Here is a 27,750-nt window from a genome sequence, read left to right as displayed (position 1 = left end):
AAGGCTTTCTACAAAACAAAACTTAATGAAGTGGTCAAAATCATGTCTGACCGACTCCATGTGCCCCGACATACTGTGCATCTTATGCTGTTCACTTTTCATAATCAAATAGATGAATTTAAAACATAACATAGGACTATTTAAATATACATAAAAAACTATGTTTTCTTTAATGGCTACCAACACGTAGCCTATAGTACAGTACAGAGAAATTTCACGTGTGAATTACCAGTCATTTTAATTTTCATCTTTTAATTATAACAACACATTTAACTGCTTTTATTTTTGAAGCAATTAAATGTGTTATTATAATTAAAAGATGAAAAGTAAAATGACGGGTAATAATACATTATGACAGATTTTTTACAACCCTTTCCATCAAAATGACGGACAATGTTAAGTCTAACGCAACCTCTGCATGTGACATTCCAGGAACTAACAGAGGCTTCCAGAGATCGCTATAATCATGGCTATAACATGCAGATAGACACTTTTGAAGATAATAAATACACGACTGCGACGATGTATACATGTATTGCCTCAGAATTTGCGTCTGAAGCACTCGCTCCGTAGGCGTGGCCGCATTAGAGGATAATGAGCTGAATCAAGGACGTCTGACATGGCTCTTTTCATACAGATTACATAAACAGAGAACATTTGTTTTCGTTTGACATTTGACTTACACTATTTAAAACCTGACTTTTCAATGTTTCTTTAGACATAAGTCTAATTTTTTTGTGATTAGTATTTCACTAGGGATGGGTACCGAAACCCGGTATTATATTGGCCCCGGGGCTAAATTATGAAAGACCAGTGTATCGATAAGCTCTGACGTTAATGGTTCTGCTATCGGTACTGGAGAAATTATGAAGAAAATACACGTACACTATTATTGCTATATAGACATTATCTTGCGAATTCTATCTCGCCAGAGTCGCCAGATGTGTATGTATGCAATAATATTAGGACTTTTTTGTATGATGTATTTTTTGCTTTCGCAATCCAGAAGAGAGATCGCGCTCAAGCGCTCAGGAGTTACAGCGCGCGCAGCCGCTCACATGAAAGCCCTTTTTAATGGTGACGATGGAGGAGAGAACTAAACAACTAAACGTCTGCTTACACTTTAGGCCTGTGATATTATGCTTATTTTATTTTTGATTTCGATTTTGGCTTCCAAGGATCAGAAAGAAGATATCTGAGGTAAAACTATTAAAAACTAGCCACGTTTCGTCTAGCACACCTTCTATTCGCGCGATCATTCCTCCCTAAACCCAAACTTAACGTCAGAATCAGCACAATCTGTGATTGTTGTAAAATTCAGTCTTTACTGTTGCTAAATTGCAGTAAATGTTTGATAATTATCAACGTTTTAAAACGTTGAAAGCACAGTAATCCGCGCAAGAGATGCTGTTCCTCAGGCTGAATTGTGTGCGCGCTCCAAAACAGATCGCAAATAGACAAATTACACGTTGGGCTTCAGGTGCAGGTCCAAACGATCAAATGCACACAACAATATGTTAAAATAACCGGATTGGTGTGTGTTTAGCTACTTAAACGCAGTTTATATCGTAAGTGTACATAAACAGCTGAGAGAAAATCTGATGTGTGTTAATATCTATTGTCTTAAAGTGACAGCAGTCACCTTCTGACGATTATGCCATCAGTGTTAATCAAACAAGAAAATGCAAAGAGAAAATCACTCACAGCTCTTCATCTGAATATAGTTAGCTTTAATAAGCATTAATCTATTAATTTATACTGTGAAAACCATGCAGTGTTATTTTACATTTGGTTACTTTACTTTGATTTCTTTTATAGGCTAGGCCTATATTACTTACCTGAACACATGAACAAATGAAAGCACTTTATTTCATTTGTATCTTTGTTTTATTGTATGTGTCAGTTTGTTTTACTTTGTTTCTTTGTTCATGTTCTTACTGTATATTAACGAGTTCGTTTGCCAATATAATCTTTAGGGTATTAGGTTAGCTAATTTGGCTTGCTATCCACTGAGGAGGGGCTCGATGAAGCATCTTCAACTCGAGCTCTGATACACTTCGTTCAGAGGGAGACGAGAGATCACGCATCATGTTAGTTTTCTTTATTTTGCAAAAAGCACAACATGTTTTTACTGAGTGTACACAAATAAAAGAAGATATTCCACAGATTAAAATGGTGTATAACTCTTAATTGTATGTGCAAAATTGACAGTATTTTTAGTCTCTTTCACACTGGCAAGAAAAAAAACCAAAGTGGTATTGCCGGCGATACCTCCGACTCCAGAGTGTTAAGTAGGGTTTCCATTTATCCAAGTAGGCCTGGCAAACTATTTAACAAACCTGTCTGAGATTGATACCAGTTATCTAAAAAGATACGAATAAACACTTTCTTTGAAAAACTAAAATCTGAATGTTTATTGTACTGAAATCCCACTGATACCTCACTTGCATAATAATTTGGAACACTGTGTAAAGCCCTACTAAAAAAAGGATGATATAGTGAGAAGCCTGCAAACACTGACCTGATCATTTCTTCCTCTGCCAAAACATCTTCTATAGGCTGTTGTGGGGAAGCAAGCAATGAGTCCAGGAACCTGACAGCCCCACAACAAAACAGCACCACAGGCTCAGAGTCAGCAGCTGACAGCACTCTGAGAACAGCAGCAGAAACCTAGAAGGCAGAAAAATAATCTCTCAGATAATAATGTTCAAAAGCTACACGTGGTATTAAAATCAGTCCAAGACAATCCATTTGAAATTGTCCACGCAAGTGACCTCACTGAATTTGTAGTCTATATGTCTGGTCAAAGAACTCTTTGCTAAAGAAATCCAACAATAGGTCCCAAGGCACACTTTGATGGTCAAATAATACGGTCTTTGTTAAAATTTGCTGTGAAAGAGCAATGAGATTAAATCAACAGAAGCAGATTTAAATGATTATGGATATGAAGCAGAAACTAAAAATGTATGTATACTGGGGAGAAACAGTGAGCCTCATTTATGAAAGGGACTTATGACAGAAAACTGGAAACTGTATGGCAGAACAAATCTCACGTCAGGTCTCAGCTAGCTAAGTTTTTGAGTTAGCGTGAGCTTGCGTGCAGCATAGTAAATCTGGTGGAGAATTGTAATGAGAGCATTTTGATAATTTAGTTTATTTATTAAATTATAAACCATTAAGATTAGAATGTCAAATTAAAATTAAATTAAATTAGAATAGATGGGTGTTTGTGACCCAATAAAAATACCATATAACAGCCTACTGTTTTTTTTTTTGTTTGTTTTTTTTCAGGGGTTTAGCTTTAGCCTACATGTGCAAATAACAGCATAAAAGTACATGAGGATTCACACATCGTTACATCACGCACCTGCAGCGCTTCTGTGAACCGAGAAAAACAAAATTGTGTAGGCTATATAAAAGGAAGTAAACCCAAGCCGGTGCCTCGCGCACACACACACCAGTCCTAAAATGCAGTCAACCAAACATAAAAGTTACATTGCTCATATTAAATTGGTCCACTGTAAATCAGCATGCCCAACCATACTCATTTTTGCACGTGTGAAAGATGCCGTTTTACGTGGATATTGGGACACGAGTGAAGTGCAATGCCTTAACATAATGAATAACAGCAACCAAAATGTTACATGCAAATATAGAAACATATTTGGATTCAAAATGAGAGGGGTAAGCCTATCAGTTTTGCTTTAGCCTAAAAAAAAAAAAAAAAAATTTTTTTTTTTTTTTCAAGTAAATCTTGTTAAAAGTTGCATGTGGTGGCCGTGCTGGAGGAGCATTTCCTGAGCATCAACCCGCTGAGTGAACAGTAAAATGCAGATGACTTCACGAGACTAATGATGAGCATAGACAGAGAGAGAATTAAAAATTCAGCGCTTTTATTTCCAACGTGCTCTTTTATGACTGTATTATTTAAATTCATGCAAAGTTATATCTTTATTGGGACAGAACAGATTATCTTACGGATTATCATATGACTGTGAGCTTGTCTCTTTCTTAGGGACAAGCTGCATAAACTAGCTACATTTCAGGCATTTATGTAACATCTAATTTGCGCAATAATGGCTATTATGTTAAAGTTTACTAATTACAGCAAAGCAGATAACTATACATGCGCACGCCTTTGTCTCGTCTCCCCTCAGATGCACTGTAATGGCGATCCTGCGAGCAATTCTCAAAACACCCACAAGATGGCGACGTTTATCGGTAAATCCGATATCCGATTATGGTAAAATGCTTACATGCCACAGCATCTCAATAGGATTGAGGTCAGGACCTTGACTAGGCCACTCCAAAGTCTTCATTTTGTTTTTCTTCAGCCACTCAGAGGTGGAGTTGCTGGTGTGTTTTGGATCATTATCCTGCTGCAGAACCCAAGTTCGCTTCAGCTTGAAGTCACGAACAGATGGCCAGACACTGTCCTTCAGGATTTTTTGTTAGACAGCAGAATTTATGGTTCCATTTATCACAGCAAGTCTTCCAAGTCCTGAAGCAGCAAAACAGCCCCAGACCATCACACTTGCAACACCATATTTTACTGTTGGTATGATGTTCTTTTTCTGAAATGCTGCGTTACTTTTATACCAGACGTAATGGGACACACACCTTCCAAAATGTTCAACTTTTGTCTTGTCAATCCACAGAGTATTTTCCCAAAAGTCTTGGGATCATCAAGATGTTTTCTGGCAAAACTGAGACAAACCTTTATGTTCTTTTTGCTTAGCAGCGGATTTCATCTTGGAACTCTGCCATACAGGCCATTTTTGCCCAGTTGCAAGTGTTGTGGGGTCTTTTGTGACCTCTTGGATGCTTTTGGGGTAATTTTGGTCAGCTGGCCACTCCTGGGAAGGTTCACCACTGTTCCATGTTTTCGTCATTTGTGGATAATGGCTCTCACTGTGGTTCGCTGGAGTCCCAAAGCTTTAGAAATAGCTTTATAACCTTTTCCAGACTGATAGATCTCAATTACTTTCTTTCTCATTTGTTCCTAAATTTCTTTGGATCTCAACATGATGTGTAGCTTTTGAGGATCTTTTGGTCTACTTCACTTTGTCAGGCAGGTCCTATTTAAGTGATTTCTTGATTGCAAACAGGTGTGGCAGTAATCACGCCTGGGTGGGGCTAGAGAAACTGAACTCGGGTGTGATAAACCACAATTATGGGTTTGGATTTTGTTTTCCCTTCATAATAAAAACCTTCATTTAAAAACTGCATGTTGTGTTTTCTTGTGTTATCTTTGATTAATATTTAAATTTGTTTGATGATCTGAAACATTAAAGTGTGACAAACATTTATATATATAAAAAAAAAAAAAAAAAAAAAAAAAAAATCAGGAAGGGGCAAACACTTTCACACCACTGTACATACACATGGAATTTGAACACAGACTGTAATGGCCGACTGAACACAACTGGACGCATTTAAGCGCGATCAGTAGGGCTGTGACGATAACCGCATTACTGCATCACCGCGGTCATGATGCCTACCGCGGTGTTGAGGTAATCACAGTCATCACCACACTTTTTTTGTATTTTATTTATTTATTTATTTAATTTTGCTGGTGAAAGTTACAGGAGTGCATATGGTGTGTGATATGAACTATAAACACAATAATCATTGTTTATCATAATTCACTCACTGTCTTCTGTCCTATGTTCAAGTGCTTTTGGAGAAATAAACTGCTTCGTGCAAGGGGGAGGGACAGTCCAAACATATGGGGGATTTATTTTGTGCGTGCGTCTGATTATTATTAATTAACTGCTAGGTTCCAGGACGTGATTTCTACAGATAATGTTCAACTACAATATATTGTTAGACCAACATCTTATCAATTAATTATGACGTTCACGCCTGACATTCTTGGTTTTCTTCCTATTTATTAAATCCAGGCAATTGGTTGATAAAACATTAAAATTAAGATACAATTTATACAAAATGAAATTCACTTTAAAGAAAGGCTTACTACAAAACAAAACTTAATGATGTGGTCAAAATCATGTCTGACCCACTGCATGTCCTATCTTAGTCATGCTGTTCACTTTTCATAATCAAAATAAATGCAATTTAAAAACTAATATTAGGCTAAAAACTTTCTGAATATTTAAAAACTAATTGAACATTAGACTATAGTCTAATATTCAAACAAATATGAAACTAAATAGGCTACGTTTTCTTTGACCATCTGGTCGACTAACACGCCGGCGTGTTCTGATGGGTTTTTCCTCATGACAGCTGAAACAACTTAAAATAGGTCTACTCCGTCATTTTTGGCGATACAGATTAGTGCAAGACATCATTACAATCTAAAAATGATCTACTTTTGTTGGTGTACACTGACAAAAACAAAACCTGCTTTTGTAAAATAAAAATGATGCGCTTTGATCTATCTTTGAATCTCTCTGAAACATCTCAAACAGCTGAGAGACAGCTGAGAGAGTGACGGCTATTTTGGCATATTTCTCTCTTCTGACCAACGTAAGCAATCTTTCTATATTTTTCCCAATCTTTTGGAAAGTCGTAGAAATGACAAATAAAACAAGACTATTCATTCTGTGGAATATTTTTAATAGTTTCCTCAAAGTACTATTGTATAGGCATAATTTCTGGGTGGGACATGTCCCCACCACCCTACCCCTTTTTGCAACGTCTTGCGGCATTGTACAGATGTACCTAAAAGAAAGAAACATCTCAATTCAATAAGAAATGCGTTGGTCTGTGTTAAATAAGAGGCAATCTCTTGCTGGAATGAGTTGTTTTTGCTCGTTGCCACTGTTATCAGTTCTTTTGGCACTCGTGCACAATGCACAGTCTTTACACAGAAGATCAAGCGCTTCGTTCTGGTAAAAGCACAACAAAATGCACACAAACATGTCCTTGCGCCAAACTGCGGGATTTGTTGCTTCATCACCGCAGTAAGATAAAAACCCATACCGTCACAGCCCTAGCGATCAGTCATAAGTATCAATTTACATTCATAATCAGCCTTACAATCGTTAACCCTCTGGAGTCTGAGGCTGATTTGGGGCTTGGAGAAGTTTTGACATGCCCTGACATTTGTGCTTTTTTCAGTTGTTCATAAACATATAAATGACAAAAGTGTCATTACACTGTATTCAGCACAAACTAGGCTACCATAATATGTGAGGAACATGTATGTACATGTTTGTATTTTTGAAGGAATAATGTTTATGTGTGGTTATTGAAAAAACAAAAACTTAAGTCACTGAAATAAGGCCAAAAAAAGTATATTAAATCTGTGTTCATAAGACTTCTGTGTATTGGAGGTTGTAGACTAGAGTTTTTGCTTCAGAATTATGTAAAAATTATGCTGCCTACTCCTTCATATAAAACAATATATTGATTTAGTTTTTGTAAGACACTTTTTGTCAAGAAACACAGTATGCGTGGAGGCATGAATCATTCTGAATAATGGGTCATTTACACCTGAGAAGACAAAAGAATCGCATAATAATGACCTGAAATGACTTGCATATTAATGAGGCCTTTCAGTCAGGTAGGCTGTGAAAAAAACCCTCTGTAATAATGTCTCAGCTCATCATAAACAGCAATACTGTGAAATACCATTATTTTAAATTGTAATAATATTCTATTATATTCTTTAAAATATAATGTATTTCTGTGATGAAAAGTGTCTGAACAATTATGTTACCTCTATGGCATTTCATATAGGCTTTTAGCTTAAAAGCATGCACATTTGGAGAAATATTGATGGATTCTTATATATTTGTGTCAATTTTCTATACTGAGGAGTAATATTTATTCAATATTGTCATCACTATGAGTGCTGGATACTGTGTTTTCAATTCATACTTGCAGCCGGAGGGTGCTCTGTACACCTTTAGGCCACAAATTCATATAAAGAAGAAAAGGAACCAGGAACTAACAGCATGTCTTCTAGAGATCGCCAACCATGGCTTTAACATCCAAATAAACACTTTTCAAGACAATAAATACACGATTGAGACAATGCATACAAGTATTGCCTCTGAATTTGCCTCTGAATAGCGCTCGCTCTGTGGCCGTGGCCGCATTAGCGGATAATGAGCTGAATCACGGACTTCTGACATGGCTCTCTTTTCATACAGATTACATAAACACAGAATGTTTGTTTTCGATTTGACTTGCACGATTTAAAACCTGACATTTCAACGTTTCTTTAGACAAGTGTCATTTTTTTTGTCAGTTTTCATAAGTTACAGTTCATTTTCTGAGAACTATCAGATTGGACTTCGTTCAGAGGGAGACGAGAGATCACGCATCATGTTAGTTTTCTTTATTTTACAAAAAGCACAACATTGTGTTTTTACTCTGAGTGTACACAAATAAAAGATGACATTCTATAGTTTCAATTAATATATATTACTTATGTCTCTATGACAAGAAATGGAGTATTTTAAGTCTGTTTTGCTGCAATGTGAAAAAAATCCTGCAAAACGCGCAGGCGCTAAAAATTTGTTGATTAATGCAGCTTGACTGTCTTACTTGGAGTAATGATCAAGGATGGAGCACGACTTTTGTTGACACAGCGTAATGCATTACCAGCTATTCACGTTTGTGCTCAGCTAAAGTGGGAGTTTACAACACACAAAACAATTTTTTTCCTCCGCGTTTTTATTATTTTTATTTATTATTTTATTAAAATGTAATAGAATGCAGTGCTTCCCACAGATAGACTTTACTTGGGTGGGCCTCCCAGGTATATTAACCACCGCCCAAATATATTTGGAGACACATTTTTGCTTTACTTATTTTTATCCTCATACTTTTATATCTGCCCAAGATAATGAAACCATCCGCGATCGATTAACTAGTGGAAAATGTCCCCTCGCCCTGCACATTTCGTACCTGCTCGTTATGTGTTCGTCAAAACAGTTTACTCCCGCTAGGACTGTCACGGTTAAGGATTTTCCCTTGCTGTATTTTTGAGTGGCTCAATAGCGCGATATGCGGTTTTACCGCTATATGTGTGTGTATGTATGTGTATATATATAAAATCTGTGAAGCATGGTCATATTCAATAACAAAACTAAATAGTGTGTTGAAACAGGAAGTAAGTAACAAGAGAATGTCAAAATAAGGGTCTACATAACAGAACATAAACCTGACAATAAGATCGTAGGACTATTGTTATATGTATAATAGTTAGTTCAGATCCTCACATCTGACTAAACGAGAGGCTTTTTGCTGATATTTCACGAGTATAAGCAGAACTACTCATCTCTGCGCGTTCCAGACAGGCTGTCAGTCAGTGCAGTTACATTGTTGCGCCACAAGGTGGCGGCAAGGGACTGTCTTTGAGTCTTTAAACCATTAATTCAACTGCACGTTCAAAAACGCAGATTCATTTAAAGAGCGATGTAATGAAATGTAATGCTGTTGAAATCATTTTAACTTTGAGCGCCACTTTATAAGGCTCAGCTGACCAGTAATGTGTTGATGCTAAGGGAAAGATTTCTATCCTTGCACAAGACAACCTTTTTTCACGAATATGTCTTGGCCTGAAGAACAGATGCAGGTAATTGCAAGCGCTCAGTCGATCTTGCTCACATTCAATGTCTGTTTAGGCTTGTTTAGTGCAAATCTACGGAGCCTCTGTACAAATTAACATGGTACACATTATGCTATCATTATTAACTTATTTAATATTTAGTACACATGCATGAAGTGTAAAACGAGAAGGACATACCTTTCAAAAAATAAACATGCAAATATTGCAGTTGCTGCGGTATTTGCAGTCCTCTGCGGTTGGCTCGTAAATAGCGTGGTATTACGATATTGCGGTTATCGCGACGGCCCTAACTCCCGCTGACATTCCGACGGGCACTGCAGAGACACGCTGAATATTTCACAAAGAACGCTGCATGTTGCAAAGTCACAAGGCGGCGCTGTTGCATGTTCTACAAGCTCGCGCAACAGCACTTCAGATTGCTTCAAAGTGATTCTCAATTAATGAAAAGCGCAGATTTATGCCAAGCGATTGCTAATGAACTCAAGTTGATGAATTATTACAATGTCTACTTTATGACCTTTATATAAAATGTTTAAGATGTTTGTAAGAATCTGAAGGATCAGCCTGCAATTGTGTAGACATTTCAAAATAAGAGTCCCGGTGTATTTCAGGCTTGTTTATAATTAAAAGTCACACACCAAGTTTTTTCCTTTTTCTTTAGGGCATTATTGGCATTTTGGTTACACAAATTGTATTTAATTTGATTTCCATTTAATTCATAGTAAGTAGTCTCGCCCACAGGAAGAAAAGACTAAGAACATTATTTGACATTATTATTCACGCAAACCAGTTATTCTCCAAGTATTCTCTCTGTAAACAGTAAACACCCATTGTAATGTCAAACAATGATATAGCCATTTTTTACTTTAATAGTTATGACAAAAAAGTCTGTGTACACATCTGGTCTAAAATGTTAGAGGTTTTCAGCTTCACTTGGCATTCTGATACAGTTCCAGGGGCGCCGTTGACACGGGGGGTCAGGACCCCCGCAGTTTTAAAAAGACAGAAATTGACCCACCCCCAGTTTTGATAAGGGCTGCTTAGTCAGTATCAAACTAAAACAGTATCAATAAAGCTACAAACTATCACCTTTTAGCTTAGGATATTTTCTTTCAAATGAGACCATTTTCACGTTTCTGTGAGCTTTCGTTCGTAAATAATCAAATGTTTTGTCGCGGATGTGCAGAACAGGAAATGCGCTCTCGAACAGAGAAACACGCAATCTCCAAACCATCGATCAAAGCATGCTAATGTTTTCTGAGGACATGTCGACGGTATATAAATCATGCTCGAAAGTTAGCGTTCGTGGGACATGATTTCTCTCACGTTCAGCTCTGGTTGATTCACGAGTTTTGACTGATAAGCACATCTAGAAACGGAAAAGCATTGATAAAAGAGATCTTTGAAAGTGAAACTAAAGTGATTATTGCCTCGGCCAGCAACGCAATGGGGAGGATGCACGAGAGGAGAGTGTTTGGTGCATTTACAATGATTACATTTTTGAATTATTATTATTTTAATTTGTGAAAGAACAGCAACCAATATGATAAACCTATTCTTATTATGCATTATATATTAATATTATTATGACAAAAAAAAAAAAAAAAAAAAAAAAAGTCAAACCTATGCATTATGATGATATGGCAAGGCTACTTGTACACAAGTGTGCAAACTTGAATAGAATTGCCATTTCAGTAAATCTACATTTTGATATTGTGAAATGGGTATTATTACAGTGCAAAAACTGTGTATAAACAGTCATTTCTTTGTTTCAGTTTCTGTTGAAGATTAGTGAGCAACAGTGATAAAACAGCTTTCAACAGTGTTTTATGTATTTTCAAAGGGTTTTCTGTAAAATAACATTGCGATATTGGATTTATACCACTGTAAATGGTATGGGGAGACTTTTTAATAAAGTATACACTATACACAATATATACTATAATTTTTATTATCACTTTTAGGAGTGTTTTATGTAACTTCAAAGGGCCTCCTGTAAAATGACACCAAGATTTTGTATTTAGACCACTGTATATAGGTATGGGAAGCTTTTCAATTTGGGTATGCAGGTGGATATCCAGGTGGATATCCCTAAAATGGTCCCAGTGCTTAAGAGGTTAATGATCAGACTTAGAAGTTTAATATATGATGGTGGTCTGATGGTGAGCCCATATAGAAACGTCGTACTAGAGTCGTGAATGCAAATCAGTTTCTGGTTGATCGACTACTTCAGACGTTTCATCGTTGGACTTAGGCTCGAATTGATACGGTAAAATCGATGCCATCTTTTCTGTCCATACATTGTATACAATGTCTTGCGAATTGATAGCTGTCATTCAGTTATGGCAATGGGTGCGGGGTACGTGCAGTACCATATTTGTGACCTATAGTCACAAAGGATTGGGCCTTCTGACCAATCAGAGCAGTGTAAGCTCACGGAAAGTAGGGGTTTGGAGAAACTGATTCTTTGAACTGCTTCTAACAAATCGTTTAACATTGAGAATGGAGGTTAATTTAAATGTATATTTTGAGAAAACAAAAGTGTTTTTTGACCTTGCATGCTTGTAGGAGACTCCCAAAACAATATTAGGAACATTTAAAAAGGCATAATAGGGGCACTTTAATACCAAGGGTAAACAGTAATGTGTCTTGGCTGAACATTTGCATTCAGATCACAATCTGCTCTACCCAGTTAAGTTTAGTTTTAGCAAATTCTGGTTTCATTGTCTTATAAGGGGCGTTTTTTGAGTTTATATAATGTTAACAGGGTTTTTCCTGCATTGAAAATATTTTGGTGACCACCAAAATTATTCTGTGTCTCGCAAAAGATTTATTTGATCATTTAATGTGATGATACCTGCTGTTCTGCAGTACAGTTACCCGCTGATAGTTGGCTGCTTTAAAATGCTCAGTGAGTGGTTTGTGTTCCTCTCACATAATATGAAAAAAATAAAATAAAATTGAAAGCTTAGGTAAGAATGCTTAATTTCCTTTTTGTAGTGTTTCTGTTTGCTATCTGTTAGGCTATATTAAAAAAAAAAAAAAACGGGTATTTTTATAACGGGTAGGCTATACAAATAAATAAATACATATTTTTATTTATTCGTTTTTATATAATGCAGAAGTTGTTTTTTCTTCTGTAAGAAAAATTTGTCTGATGTTTGCAATTTGTTGTTTCAGGTCAAGATCCGTCGTCTTAATGGCAGTTGGCGGCTTTGCTCTGATATTTTTGATTTGTATTAGTGTTCTTTAAATTATTTGTTCCACATTTTGTCTTAAAAATAGTTGTTCTAAACAATTTAATCAAATACTTAGGGTGTTGATTTGTTTGCCGCCTTTTTTATTTTAAGTTTTGGCGTTGTGCCATGTGCATTTATTAAATTGTTCGTTTTTGTTAATTTTCCTTTTGAACAATATAAAAATTATATTAATTTTCCACTGTATTTTACTATTTTTATACCAAACAGCGTTTTTGCTACAGTATTTATTTGTTTTTGTTTTTTTGCCTTGTTTTGTACTAGGCCTAAGTTACTAATAAGTTTATTTAATTTATTTTAAAGAACGAATTTTAGTTTATTTTATTCAAAACTGTTTTTTTTTTTTTTAACTGTTACAGTTTGTATTTTTGATAATAAATTATTAAAATGCACAGGCAGTCTGATTGCTGTTTTTATGTTATAATTAGCCTATAACGTTCCGGCCACCGATTTTTGTGTCCGTAAGCGCTGTATAATTTAAACGCTTTACTATTCTGTTTTAAGCGCTTCATTTTCATTTTGAACGCGCTAATATCATGCTTTAGCATTTTCTGTCATATGGAAGTGTTAAACTTCAACTTGAACTATACCTTTCCTTGTATATACGCAAGTTTTTATATTAATATCATAAATGAACGATTATTCGACTAATCGCTAAAATGCAGGAGTGTTAGTCGACTAGGAATATCTTTAGTCGGGGGCAGCCCTAGTGGGAACCCTATCATATTTTAAATATACAAGTCCACTACATTCCAAACGATATGCCTTTGTAGAGCAATTGTAAGGAAATTACCGACGGTCGAGTCCATGCACAGCAACATCAAACAAAGTGTGCGTCTCTCACAGCTCATCCTGTGCAGTGAAGCCCACAAATGTCATTGTCATTTTCTTCAACCTTTCCGAACTTTATGAAAGATTATTTTATGGAAGATTTGAGTGGTGTATGTGTGTTAGGAATTGGAAGCAAGCAGAATCCGGGTGTTTCTAAAGCATACTCAGCGTCATCGCGCATCTGAATAAAAACTATATGCTCAATCGATTCTGAAATTCTCAGAATCATTTAAGATAAAATCGCAATGCACTTATGGATTGATATATATATATTAGGGGTGCAACGGTTCAGACTACTCACGGTTCGGTTTGTATCACAGTTTTAGGCTCATGGTTTCGGTACAGTCTGGTATGTGCTATGTTCAGGGAAAAAATTACTACTGTCAAATAAAAAGAAAAAGAAAAAATAAACAGCACAAATAAATACAGTAAAGCAAAGATACAAATAAATATAGCTTTTCAGGTTTTTTATGAAGTTTTCAGGTACAGAAGTTGAATAAAGTAGCTAATAAAATATAAAACAACATTGCATGTAATCTTATAAAATTAAATAAAGATCAATCATTATTAATTATTAAGTTACTATTCAGTCACAAGCAATGAATGATTTCCTTGTCTTTTGTTGTTTGATTAACATTAAAAACACATTCAGACAGGAGGAATGCAAGGGCTGCTGTCTCTTTAAGACATAATACACGGATAAGCACACTTAAACTGAACATATGCGTTCTTTCTCGAGTGTATAAGTTAACTTAAGACATAACCGACAATGCTTGCTAGGATACTCACCAAGATGGGCATGTTGACATAATTTTGTGAGTTTGTCCGTTGAAGCACAAGACTTGAAAGAGTCTTGTGAGACTTGAAAGAGTCTTGTGAGACTTGAAAGAGTCTTGTGAGACTTGAAAGAGTCTTGTGAGACTAGAAAGAGTCTTGTGAGACTAGAAAGAGTCTTGTGAGACTAGAAAGAGTCTTGTGAGACTTGAAAGAGTCTTGTGAGACTTGAAAGAGTCTTGTGAGACTTGAAAGAGTCTTGTGAGACTTGAAAGAGTCTTGTGAGACTTGAAAGAGTCTTGTGAGACTTGAAAGAGTCTTGAGAGACTTGAAAGAGTCTTGTGAGACTTGAAAGAGTCTTGTGAGACTTGAACCTCAATATTTGCGCGCTGTACGCCCGCTTCCGCGTGCACGCTTTGGATGAGTGCACAAATTCTTAGTTACCTAGGATATCTAAGTCCACTAAAGGAGGGAGAGTGTTTTCACATTTGGCCCCTAAACTCTGGAATAGCCTTCCTGATAATGTTTGTGGCTCAGACTCGCTTACCCAATTTAAATCTAGATTAAAGATGCATCTCTTTAGCCAAGCATTCACATAATGCATCTCAATTGCACATGACTGTCCTTGCTTAAAGGGATAGTTCACCCAAAAATGAAAATTTTATGTTTATCTGCTTACCCCCAGGGCATCCAAGATGTAGGTGACTTTGTTTCTTCAGTAGAACACAAATGATGATTTTTAACTCGAACCGTTGATGTCTGTCAGTCAAATAATGCGAGTCAATGGTCACACAATTTATAAGAGTCAATAAACATGCACAGACAAATCCAAATTAAACCCTGCGGCTCGTGACGACATATTGATGTCGTAAGACACAAAACGATCGGTTTGCTCTGACAGCGGCAGTCATGTCTCGCGCATATACTTCAATGAGTGCTAGACATCACTGCCGCTGTCAGAGCGTGATCAGACCTCACCAAGCAAATGCTGAACGCAGTTGGACAAAAATTATATAAATACTATTCGGTTTCTCACACAAACCGATCGTTTCGTGTCTTAGGACATCAATGTGCCGTCACGAGCCGCAGGGTTTCATTTGGATTTGTCTGTGCATGTTTATTGACTCTTATAGATTGTGTGACCATTGACTTGCATTATACGGCTGGCAGACGGCAACGGTTGCAGTTAAAATTCATCATTTGTGTTCAACTGAAGAAACAAAGTCACCTATATCTTGGATGCCCTGGGGGTAAGCAGATAAACATCAAATTTTAATTTTTGGGTGAACTATCCCTTTAATGTTATGAACAGCAGCTATGCTAATTATTCTCTGTTTGCTTTTCTATTTTTCCTCAGGACACCTGCGAGGACTTCAAATGACGCAACATCTGGATCAACATGCACATTCCCAAATTTCTATATATCCTAATCCAAAAGTAAACCAAAAGTAATCAGACTACATTACTTTCATATTGTGGTACTTGGATTACGTTACTGAATACTGAATACTTAATTTGTATACAGAAACGGAATACAGTTCCACAGGATTACAGTTTAGAGCTGCAACTAACGATTATTTTGATAAATCGATTAATCGAAAAAATAATCGACCAACTAATCAGTTTTTTAAAAAGACCAATTTTCTTTTTTATTTTGACAAAACACTATTCCATCCTGCTCAATTCTGTCCTTCAAACAAACGTGCCAAATGAATGCAAAAGAGCTATAAAGCAAAAAGTCAGTTTAAATCCCTACATTAAAAATGAAGATAATATTAAAAATAATAAAGAAAAATAAAAACAAACTCAGTGTTAACAGAATGAGAGGAATGTTCTGCAGGAACACACACATTCATTCTGGACACAGTAACCTTTTACAGTAACCTATTGTCACTACGGATGTGCAACAGCGATCAAGTACTCAACCATGACAGCGATGATCGATCATGTAAATGATGATCAAAATGTTTTGTTTTTTTCCCCTTATAATGACTGAGACAAATCAGACACGATTATTTGTTAATTCACCAATAGTTTTAAACTCACTCTATCAAAGCTCTGTGAACCCATCCCCCTAAAACTGCAACTAGCATCCCAAACTAGCTAAACTACAGGAAGAACTAGGTGTCCTGTTACAGATACTTGTACCTTTTACGATCAGGAAGAACTTTGCAGAGACCAGTGACTCATTCTTTCTGAGAAGGACAAATAAACTCCTTTAATCCTATGTATTCTCTATATAACCACTTGGGAAATGTAGAAACATGTATCCAAGTTTCCCATCTCATGACTTTTCTTTCATGGGCTTTATTCTATGTATTCATTTTCTCTTTTGAACTAGTTTGGTATTAATATTCCAGAGCTGCAATGTATAGTTAACTGGAATCACATGGGTAGCATGTTTGGTATCTACGGACTCCAACTTTCGATTCATATTTGGTAATTTATGTTATGTCCATACCTGTGCAACACATCAGTATCACAAGAATCTTTAATAGTTCTTATTCAGGGACTCAGCTTGTTAATCTTTCTTGGTCGTAAAAGCCCTGACAGGAGGTGTGTTGTCACCCGGAAACACAACACCTTCATTGGCTACACCAATTTTATGAGGTTAGACTTTGACCAGAGGTAAAAATCTAGAGAACAATGCCACTCCTTCTCTTTCCCCTTGCTTCTGGACGACCGAACAGATCTCCTTGCGGCCGGCCTAGGCCAAGCCCGCAAGGCCGGTAGGCCCCGGCCTACAACACCCAGCCATGTGCTCATCACCCAACAGACTGGCAACAACTTCAGACGAAAACCTCAAGATTTATCCTAAACCTGCAGATCCGACGCTCCTCAGCCTAAGGGCATCTTGCAAGTATCGTACATTTTAATGCTAAACAGCAATTTAGTATTGATTTGTAAGACTTACCTTTGCTATTGCTAAAAGAAACTGATGAGTCCTTTCCAGATTGTCTTTGACTTTTCCTATAGCTCTAGTAACAGTACCTCCTCCGGTTCAACGGAGTGTGTGTGTATGAATGTGTGTGTGACCTTTGTTTTATGTTATGTGTTTGTTAGTTTAGTTATGTGTTTGTGAGTTAGTTAATAAAGATTGTGCACAATATATGTTTGGTTCTGACTCCATCTGCTAATTAATTGCCTCTGAAGTGATTTAGATCCCGAACCTATGCTCTAAGTAGCACGGTGCAATACGAATGTTATTTTTCCATAACCTTGAAATGAACATTTCTTAGAATTATTAAACAATCAACACTAAGTGTTCCCTGGACAACAGGTTAATTGATTGTAATATTAAGATTAATGTAGCTATATCCAGTAAATCTGATTAATAGATTTACATATTCATAATTAATCATAATTAATAAATCATATTGAGTTATGATTATTAATATTTCCCCTTTGAGTTAATTCGCTACACCCTCCTGATTGGTTAGCAGCACTTTGGGCGGTGCCCTGAGCTCTGACTGTTTAGCTTGCCACAGCATGCGTCAAAAGAGAATGGCCTCAAAGTCACAGTGATGTATGGCTTCACTTTGACAAGATAGATGAAAATACAGTTCAATGCAAGTTGTGCAGCGCCAAGCTTTTATCTTGTGCTGAAAATATCCTTTTTCATAGTTATTTAATCAGTGATTTTCATATGGTAAAATAACATTTTGGTTGTTCAGAAAGTGCAAATTGAATCCAAAATATTGCTGAAATATATATATATATATTCACACACACACACTAGTGACAGAAACGTAGCCTAATAGATTGTGAATTTGTTGTGCTTTCATTGGCTGCGTTTTTAAAGAACAATTGGAGTTACACTTTCGGTCAAGCTCACGTTTGCATTCGCAAACTTTTTGCAGATGTTGTAATAGCTACAGCTGATTAATCTAATATAGGATGCGTTGGGATATCAACATTAACATGCTGAATGCGCTGCATATCAGTGTTTAGCCTCTCTGCTCAGTGTTTTGCCTGCCTGCTGTCTGACCTACGCTCGAAGCTTCGTGGAGTTTATCCTAAATCTTTCTCTTTATTCCTATTCACATAATATAACTTTTTTTATTTTTCACTAGATTACTTAACCTATTGCATAGTATTACTAAACGGAACGATTTATTACTAGTAATCTACCAGCGTAATCACCTAGTGTCAGCCATAGCCCGCTAGCCTGCTAGCTACCGTCTATTTTTTTCCTCTAAATTAACCTTCCTTGTCGATCTAATGGCGGATTTATCCGATGTATGTTATTCTGATCTGTCCTCGCCAGATCGGGAAGCTGTGGAGACTTTGCTGCCCGGCATTCATCGATCCACCGCGAGGTACAGCGTCCCGCACATCACCCTTGCCCCAGGCACCGGCAAGCGACCGAGACATCCAGCTAGCGAGTCCCGTGTGCGATGCAGCTTTTCGGACGGCGTACAAAAACACGGTCAGTCATGTCCGACGATTATCATGTGTATTAACTGCAACATGTACAGCTTAGCTCTTTCTGTCAGCAGTGAGACTTACACATGTGATAAATGCAGGGATATTGTCAGGCTGACAGAGAGAATCTCAGAATTAGAGACACGCATCCAAACTTTAATTGAGGATAGTGAGAATGCTGCCCTTAGGAGAGATAATTAGGAAGCATGGTGTTAGTTTTCACTGCTACGCTGACGATACTCAGCTCTATATTTCCTCGCGCCCTGGCGAAACCTACAAATTCACAAAACTAACAGAATGCATAGCTGACATTAAAAACTGGATGACAAGAAATTTCTTATTATTAAATTCAGAAAAAACTGATATCCTAATCTTTGGACCAAAAACTTCCTCACGAAAAAACCCTGAATACTCTCTAACACTTGACGGGTGCTCCATTAAATCTTCGTCCTCAGTTAGGAACCTGGGTGTGCTCTTTGATACCAATCTTTCATTTGAAAGTCATGTTTCTAGTATCTGTAAAACCGCCTTCTTCCATCTAAAAAATATATCTAAATTACGACATATGCTCTCAATGACAAATGCGGAACAGTTGGTTCATGCATTCATGACCTCAAGACTAGATTACTGTAACGCTCTACTGGGTGGTTGTTCTGCTCGGCTTTTAAACAGACTACAGTTGGTCCAAAATGCGGCAGCTAGAGTTCTTACTAGAACCAGAAAGTATGACCATATTAGCCCAGTTCTGTCAACATTACATTGGCTCCCTATTAAACATCGTATAGACTTTAAAATCTTGCTACTTACTTATAAAGCTCTAAATGGTTTAGCTCCCCAATATCTAAGCGAGCTCTTGGTGCATTATAGTCCTTCACGTCTATTGCGATCTCAGAATTCAGGCCAGTTGATAATACCCAGAATATCAAAATCAACTGAAGGTGGCAGATCCTTTTCCTATTTAGCACCTAAACTCTGGATCAATCTTCCTAGCATTGTTCGGGAAGCAGACACACTCTGTCAGTTTAAATCTAGACTAAAAACACATCTCTTTGCTCTTGCATACACATAACACATTATCAATACATTAACATTTTTCAAATCCGTTAAAGGATTGTTACGCTGCAATAATTAGGTCGGCCGGAACCGAGAACATTTCCTATAACACTAGATATACCTGTACATCAGAATAAGAATGGCATCTACGCTAATATCAGTCTCTCTGCTTATCCTGAGGTTTGCCGGGTGCTGGATCCAGGCCGTATCCAGATCAGATGGAGAACCTGTGTCTGGACCTGACTACAACGTAGCCCAGGAGACAATGAGCCTACAGATCCAGTTCTGGCTGCATCTGTAATTCAGATTTTTAAATCTCCGTATCCGCTTACATATATTTATATATAATCTATTTTTAATCTCTATAATAAAAATGTATAATTCAGATTTTGATCTCCATATCCATTTACATATATTATATATATCTTCCAAGGGGTTTTTTCCCTCCTAGGACTTTTTTCCCAGTGCTAGCACGCTGGGTTTTTCTCCTAGGGGTTTTTTTCCACCCCTGGGAGTCAGCCGACATTGGCTTAATGTAGCACCATCTTGTATATGTTACATATTACCACGCTTGCTTGTACAGCTTATTTTTAACCATTTCTCTTTTTTCTGTGCTCCTAATATGTAAAGCTGCTTTGAAACAATTACAAATTGTAAAAAGCGCTATATAAATAAATTTGACTTGACTTGACTTTAGTTTCATGCTCAAATGCAATGTCCGATATCAGAGTTATTTGACACAGACATATTGTTTTTAGATGTTTCTTTTAAAAATAAATAAAAATACAAATGTTATAATGCAGCAGTGCTTTTTTCGTCATATGTTCAATGGCATAGGCTAATTCGTATGGTTTCGAAAACACGCAGGCGATTTATGGAATCACTTAATAATGTAGATCAGTGGTTCCCAACCTGTGGCAGGCACGAAAACGGGTCAGGGGTGAAAAAGGTGAGAAGGATTTTACCCCTCTAGGGGGGTCCGGGGGCATGCTCCCCCGAAATAAAAATTTTAATATTCCATATTTTAAAGGTCCCGTTCTTCGTGATCCCATGTTTCAAACTTTAGTTAGTGTGTAATGTTGTTGTTAGAGCATAAATAAAATCTGTAAAATTTTAAAGCTCAAAGTTCAATGCCAAGCAAGATATTTTATTTAACAGAAGTCGCCTACATCGAACGGCCAGTTTGGACTACATCCCTCTACTTCCTTCTTTAATGACGTCACTAAAACAGTTTGACTAACCTCCGCCCACAGGAATACACAAGAGTTGCGTTTGTAGAGTGTGTTTGTCGCCATGTCGTCGAAACGCTGTTATTTTCATCCCGCAGTCCAATCACCGGGTCTGATTCCGGCTCAAATTGATAGGGTAAAATTAAAGACATGTTTACAATAACACTGAGCGCATGCATCTCCACGTTATGGTAAGAGGCGTGACCTTTCCGGGCAAGGTTCGCTAAGCTGCTGTCGAATCACAACACAGGAACCGCTGGCACAATCAGAACTCGTTACGTATTTCTGAAGGAGGGACTTCATAGAACGAGGAAGTCATCAGCCCGTTTTTATGACAGTGGAAACAGCGGTATACAGATAAGTAAATTATGTGAAAAATACTGTGTTTTTTTTACACGCGAAACATGAACACATGTTATATTGCACACTATAAACACAATCAAAGCTTCAAAAAAACCACGAAAAACGGGACCTTTAAAGCATCAATCTGATGCATTTTGAGATGCTTTTTTTTTGCCAACCTGGGGAGAGCTGGAGAAACTTAACTTCAGCCATGAGTCAAAAATTATTATGGCATCCTTACTAAGTATTATGAAGGGGGATCGAGCGGGAATCTTTATTGGTGTCGATTTTCAGTCTCTTTTTAATAATAGGCTTTACGCATCTGTCAATCATACCCACTTGCTATTTGGGGGAAGAACCTAGTGCTATGATTGGTCGAACTCTTCTTTTGCCGTTGCTTGATTTGAGGACTGCGCGTGCATAGAGGCGTCACTAGGTTTTTGCGTAGTTTAGAGTGACAAATCGTACCAGCGTACTTTGAAGTCAAAACGCGTATCCGCTACGCAAATTGCATACAGGTTGGCAGGTCTGCTTATTGATAGAACGGTGGACCACTTTACCTTCTGCCTTGTCAGTCCCCTCACCTCAAAATCTACCTCCTCAAAAACGGTAGCGTTTGCTAATAATTTTCCACCGGAGCTTTAGCTAGCTAGCTAACGTTGCGTTCTCTCCTGCTGTGTTCAATGACTCAATTCATCAAGCTGTAGCTAACGTTAGCTAAGTCTATGTCAACAGAGCTCCTGGGTAACTTAACTTAGATATACCAGAAAATATTAAAATTATTGAAACCATCACTCACCAAATTCAGTCAGGTAAATCACCGAGGCCAGGCGTGCTTTCAGCTTCTGTCTGCACTGGTGATGCAAGGCCCTTTGCGTTAATATTTCCATGCACTCGCGCTCCCTTCTGGCACGTGCACCTGTTCGCAATTCACTGAATCGCAGTTCGCAGTTTACTGAATCTGACGCTCCCTTCTGGCACGCACACCTGTTCGCAGTTCGCTGAATCGCAGTTCACTGAATCTCGCGCTCCCTTCTGGCACGCGCACCTGTTCGCAGTTCACTGAATATGAATACCCCCCTCCTCCCTCCCCCCCAAAAAATTCTTCTCATCGAATCTACACGATTCATGTAGGTCACCTATTTGGGTTTCAAACGGCAAATTTCGCTGAAAGGTGAGGGATTTTCATGTATGCTGTGGCCTGCGGCCCACTAGGGGTCCTCAGCGATCCTCCAGGGAGGCCGCGAGATAAATTAAAATTAATGTAAATATTTTAATATTATTCATTAATTTTATTATTAATGTTACATTAAAAAAATTTAATTATAAAATACATTTAAAACAAGGCACCATCTCTCTCGTATGTATTCTGTGATTGTTTCGGTTCAGCCCAGGCCGTTTCTCATCATGCTGCTGCGAAATACAGACAGGTGGCTCAAAACGGCCAACTGCTTCATGAACATAGGATATGCAAACTAACTCTCTGAGTTGGAAAAAGAAAACCAGTGTCACTAAAAAGGGTTTGATGGATGATGACTGTAATGAAGGTAAAGACAATTACAGTGGCATACAGCAGTCGTTCATAAGGCATGTGCGAGTCAATTATTATGCGCAAACAATCCACACATTTGCGCTCTCAACTCACTGATCGCTATAACATCGTATTTCTGCATGAACAGTTCAATATAGTCAAATAGTTGTCAAAATTAATGTACTCTGAGTAGGGCTGTAACGATATGCGATATGAAACCGAAATCGCGATACGCAGGTCCACGAACCTGTATCGCGATGTGAGAAGGCAGAATCGCGACACACCCCTTCCAACTCCCAGAGTTATCCTTCCTGTCCAGATCCAATGCTACCACATTTTTAAATTACTATAAGTATTAGGGGTGTAACGATTTATCGTAGATGGTGTGTCTCAATCAGCTCTCTAGTTCAGTAAGTGTTTCGGGCACACATTGAATCTTGCAAGCAGGTTTAAACGTTTCTCGTGTCAGTCTCTTGCATGGTCGCGTGAGAAAAGTCGTGGCTTTCTTTCACCGCAGTGCACAGCAACAGCTGTGCTCACAGAAAAGCAAAAGACGCTTGCGATGCTTTGCTTTAAGTTAGGGGCCGTTCACATATTGCGTCTTTCCCGCGTGCAAGTCAGTTATTATTTTCAAATGTTGCCGGGCGGCAGGCGCGCTCATAATGGGATCAACGCGGTCGCGACGCGCATGCAATTCTCAACTTCTCAGAATGCCGCAAGCGCACCGCAGGTCGTGTGACAAGAATCAACCGATCAGCTATGGCCTTTCCATAACAAAACATCAAAAGCTCAGCCGAACAGCTGATCATAGCTGATCATAGCTGTTCATGGTGGTTTTTATATCTTATCTCCATCAATATATCTCGTAGTAAAACTAATGCAAGGGCTAGAAATCATTTATCCTTTGCAGAAACATCCTGATCCTCTTGGAGAGCTCAGTTCATGGTTGCATAGCAACGACCGACGCCACAGGAGCACAAGCGTTTTGGAAAGAAGAAGCGGTGCGGCCGCGCCTTCCACGCGTTTTTAGACGCGATATGTGAACGGCCCCTATTCATAATTCTAAGTTCATGTTAAATTTAACATTTTTTTTTTCAGTGACAGACAGCCCTATTCAACTGTTAATTTGAATACAGAAGGTTTTTATTAAAATTTTATATTTATTTATTTTATTGAAATGTGATCTTGTATGTACAACAAGGAAAATTATTGAAATTTGTTCATGTTTTTTTAATAAATCTTGTTTGAATTTCAGTTTCATTTTGTTCAAAATATCGTGATACGTATCGTATCGTGAACTCTGTATCGAGATACGTACCGTATCGTGACCTGAGCGTATCGTTACACCCCTAACTCTGAGTGTTTTCTAACGGATGCTTGCGTTATATTTGCTACAGTATTTATTAATCTTTGCTTATGTTAGTTAATAAAAATAGTCATTCATTGTTAGTTCATGATAGTTCACAGTGCATTAACTAATCTTAACAAATGAAACCTTACTGTTCGTGCTTAATAAGATTAAGAGAAAACTGTTATTCATTTTTATGGTAACACTTTACAATAAGTGCAACAATAATCGCACTCTCTCAATATTCAAAGTGCAAATAAGACCAAATTTTTCTTTGATACAGAGCTAAGAGATGGTTACAACTACACTGCCCAGCCTAAAATAGCTTTCATATTGAGAGATATTTGCATTATGTATCCAACTGTAATGTACCCAAGTTATCTGATTAATATCATAGGATGCGTCATAGAACAGGCTTCAGTTTATTGGCACAATAATTCTTTATTAATAACATTGCTGCATCAATCATAATCTAACAGTGCTCTAATCACGTGTTGCTGTTTTCATAGAAAAATTTTCATGTCATATTTTTATTATATTAACATTCATTTTCACAACAGTCTTCAACTATTATTATTATTATTATTATTATTATTATTATTATTATTATTATTATATTATTTTGATTATTTCTTTGAAGGTCATGTTCTGCCCAACCACCACATTTAACCCAACCACTGGGTTTGTCCATTTTCAACACAACTTGAGTTGTTTTTAACCAAGTATTTTTTAGAGGGTAATAATAGTTGCAACTTGCACTCTTAAATGTGCATTAAAACTTGCCAGTTGATAAAATTTATCCAGGGACCATATTCATATAACATATAAGGCTATCTTAACTGGCTGATGGTGATTGACACTAAACAGTAGAAAATCAGTCTAGTCTCTTCAGCTGTAAATGTCATTGATTGGCTGTTAAAGTCTAGTGTTGCTTATAATAAATTGACATTTTGTTAAAACACACATAAGCAGTCTTTCAGAATGCTCTCAATTACATGTAGACAATCAGATGCATACTATATGCATTAATGAGTGTGGCGGTGCTTATGGGGTGTCACTCTGGAACGGGTGAGTATGGGAGGGAAAAATCATACTATAGACCTTATGTAGCCCCGCCCCTTTTCAGCGTTGCGCTCGTTGTCTTTTGACTTCCGGTTTGTATTTCCACAGCGATATTACGTTTATGAATGAACTGCTTGTTTTAAAATCTTCCCGATCTACTGACATTTGTTAAGACATCTGCTTTAAACATAACAATGCTCATGATAACTTTCATTAACTCTACAACAAGTAAATCCACTTAACCAACTAATTATTCTTTGACAGCGATGCCATAGAAATGTACAGAGCTACCGCAAAACGGAAGTTCAAAGACAATTTTATAAAGATGGCGGCGCGCTTGTTTCTCTGGTAAATAAGGTCTATACTGACTACAAAAACTAGACTACACCACTGGAGGCACCCTAATCACGTGGGCCCCTAGGCTACAGTGTAGGTTAGCCTATGCATTTATCTGCCACTGGCAGCTATCATCCACTCGATTCAAACCTTCATGAATTTTAACTTCACTTACTGTCGCTTTGAAAGCCCTTTCCATGTAGACATCATTTTCTTTCCAAACTCTGACAACCTAAAACATAAAAAGCATGCGTAAGTTCCCGGCATGTGAAAGTAAATTATTCTTATGGGAAACATTAAGTTATGTCTTCTTACCTTGTTATCAGTTACGACCACATATTCCTGGGACTGCGTGTTAAAAACAGCGGCGCAGGTGATTATCTGCCCCTGTTTTACTGTCCAACTGCCCGTAGGCTTCTGATCAGACACCTAGTAATATAAACAGTAACACAAACAGCTACTAAATGTCTTACTAAATAACATTTGATGTCGTTGGAGAATCTCCTGTTTATGATGTAGCGCTCATGCTTACACGATAGAATTTAACCCAGCAGCGCGTGCAATCGTTTCTTATAAGACAAACCGTATTTATATCTAACTCATTTTACCTTATAAACAGTAACAGATCTCGAAGAGTCAGTGACGAGGACATGGTCGATATCTCTGCCCAGTTCAATCCCCAGAATCCCTGAAATTGAGGAATTTTGCGCTGGTCCAACTCCACACAACGTGTATCCCTCGTACAGCGCTGCCATGTTTCTGTCCGCACGCCCTTCTTCTTCTTTGGTGTTTATTGGCGGTTGGCAACCTGACTTACTGGTGCATTACCGCCACCGGCTGGACTGGAGTGTGGATCATGGCGTTTGCTTTAATGGGATGAAAATAAAACATTAAAAACCAAGAAAAACAAATAAACAAACTAGGAAATAAAATAAAACAAATAAACAAAAAAAAAATCTAAAAGACTATATTCTCTTACTTAATTTACTTTCTTTTATAAAGTTAATAATATCATCATATATCTTATTAGCTGTTTTCGCTAATAGACCTGATAAAGAAAAATCCTGGTGTTTTACCTTCTTCAATGACTGAATGAGGGGATATCTCTAATTGTTGTATTTCCTACAATGAAGTAGTACATGATCAACTGTTTCTTGTTGGCTACAGTGTATGCATTCCCCAGTTGGGTGCTTGCCAATTTTTTATAATGTACTGTGTGGAGAGGGGGGTGTGGTTCAGTGAGGTCTGCAACAGGAGAGAGCGTCAGGAGACGCATGGTGAGTGAGCGGGTTAAATGTAAATTACGAACACCTGTTTCTCATTCCAGTGATTGGCGCGGAGACAGGATAAAATGCCACGAGAAGCAGGAGTGTGGGGGAGAGAGGGGAACTGCTGACTGAGACGCTGGTCACGACAACTGTGCTGGAGTGAAGCCCTTTGTGGATTGTGTATACCAAGACTGGAGAGAAGCCCTTTGTGGATTAATTATTTTGTTGTTCTTTCTGTTGGACATTTTTGATTTGTTGAATAAAGCTCAGTCAGCAGTTAAATGCCGACCCTGTCCTCTTCCTTCCCTACGAACTCTGATCATACTACATACTGTTAAATGTGCAGTGTGTACATTTAGCAGCATCTAGCGGCGAGCAGAGGTGTAAAGTACTTGAGTAAATGTAATTAGTTACTGTACTTAAGTATCTTTTTGGCTACTTTGTAGCTGTACTGAGTATCAAAGATATTGGCAACTTTTACTCTCTACTTGACTATATTTTTGAGCAAGTAAATTTACTTTTTACTCCACTACATTTGTGATGCAATACATTAATTACACTTATAATTTTACATTTACACTTAACAGTTAACTTTTTCTGCTGCAGTTTGTTTCTGATATAAAGAATCAATATCACCATCTTAGGGCATTGAAGGTACTATATCTTGTGCATTTTGCCTTTACTCCCCCAAAACTTGTCAACAAGGCTACTTTACGTGAATGTAAGTGCATTGGCAGGTAGTCTCTGATC

At 37.5% G+C, this 27,750-nt stretch overlaps 1 protein-coding gene across 2 annotated transcripts in view; it reads right to left on the bottom strand.

Moving 5' to 3' along the window:
- Nucleotides 1-26,555, bottom strand: part of nol11 (nucleolar protein 11) — a 59,311-nt gene extending 32,756 nt beyond the window's left edge. The window contains exons 1-4 of one of the 2 annotated variants that reach the window (XM_048197907.1): nt 26,341-26,555; nt 26,048-26,161; nt 25,908-25,964; nt 2,522-2,670 (exon numbers count right to left, since the gene is read on the bottom strand). In XM_048197907.1, the coding sequence (XP_048053864.1) occupies nt 2,522-2,670; nt 25,908-25,964; nt 26,048-26,161; nt 26,341-26,487 (467 nt within the window). In that variant the 5' untranslated portion in view covers nt 26,488-26,555. The remainder of the gene's footprint in view (nt 1-2,521; nt 2,671-25,907; nt 25,965-26,047; nt 26,162-26,340) is intronic. The other variant, XM_048197906.1, reaches the window with a different exon arrangement.
- Between the last annotated feature and the right edge of the window lie 1,195 nt (nt 26,556-27,750).

The sequence above is a fragment of the Megalobrama amblycephala genome, linkage group LG7, assembly GCF_018812025.1.
Source record: "Megalobrama amblycephala isolate DHTTF-2021 linkage group LG7, ASM1881202v1, whole genome shotgun sequence".
Taxonomy (NCBI): Eukaryota; Metazoa; Chordata; class Actinopteri; order Cypriniformes; family Xenocyprididae; genus Megalobrama; species Megalobrama amblycephala.
The sequence above is the reverse complement of the archived record's forward strand: the minus strand, read 5'-3'. Positions and strand labels throughout refer to the sequence as shown.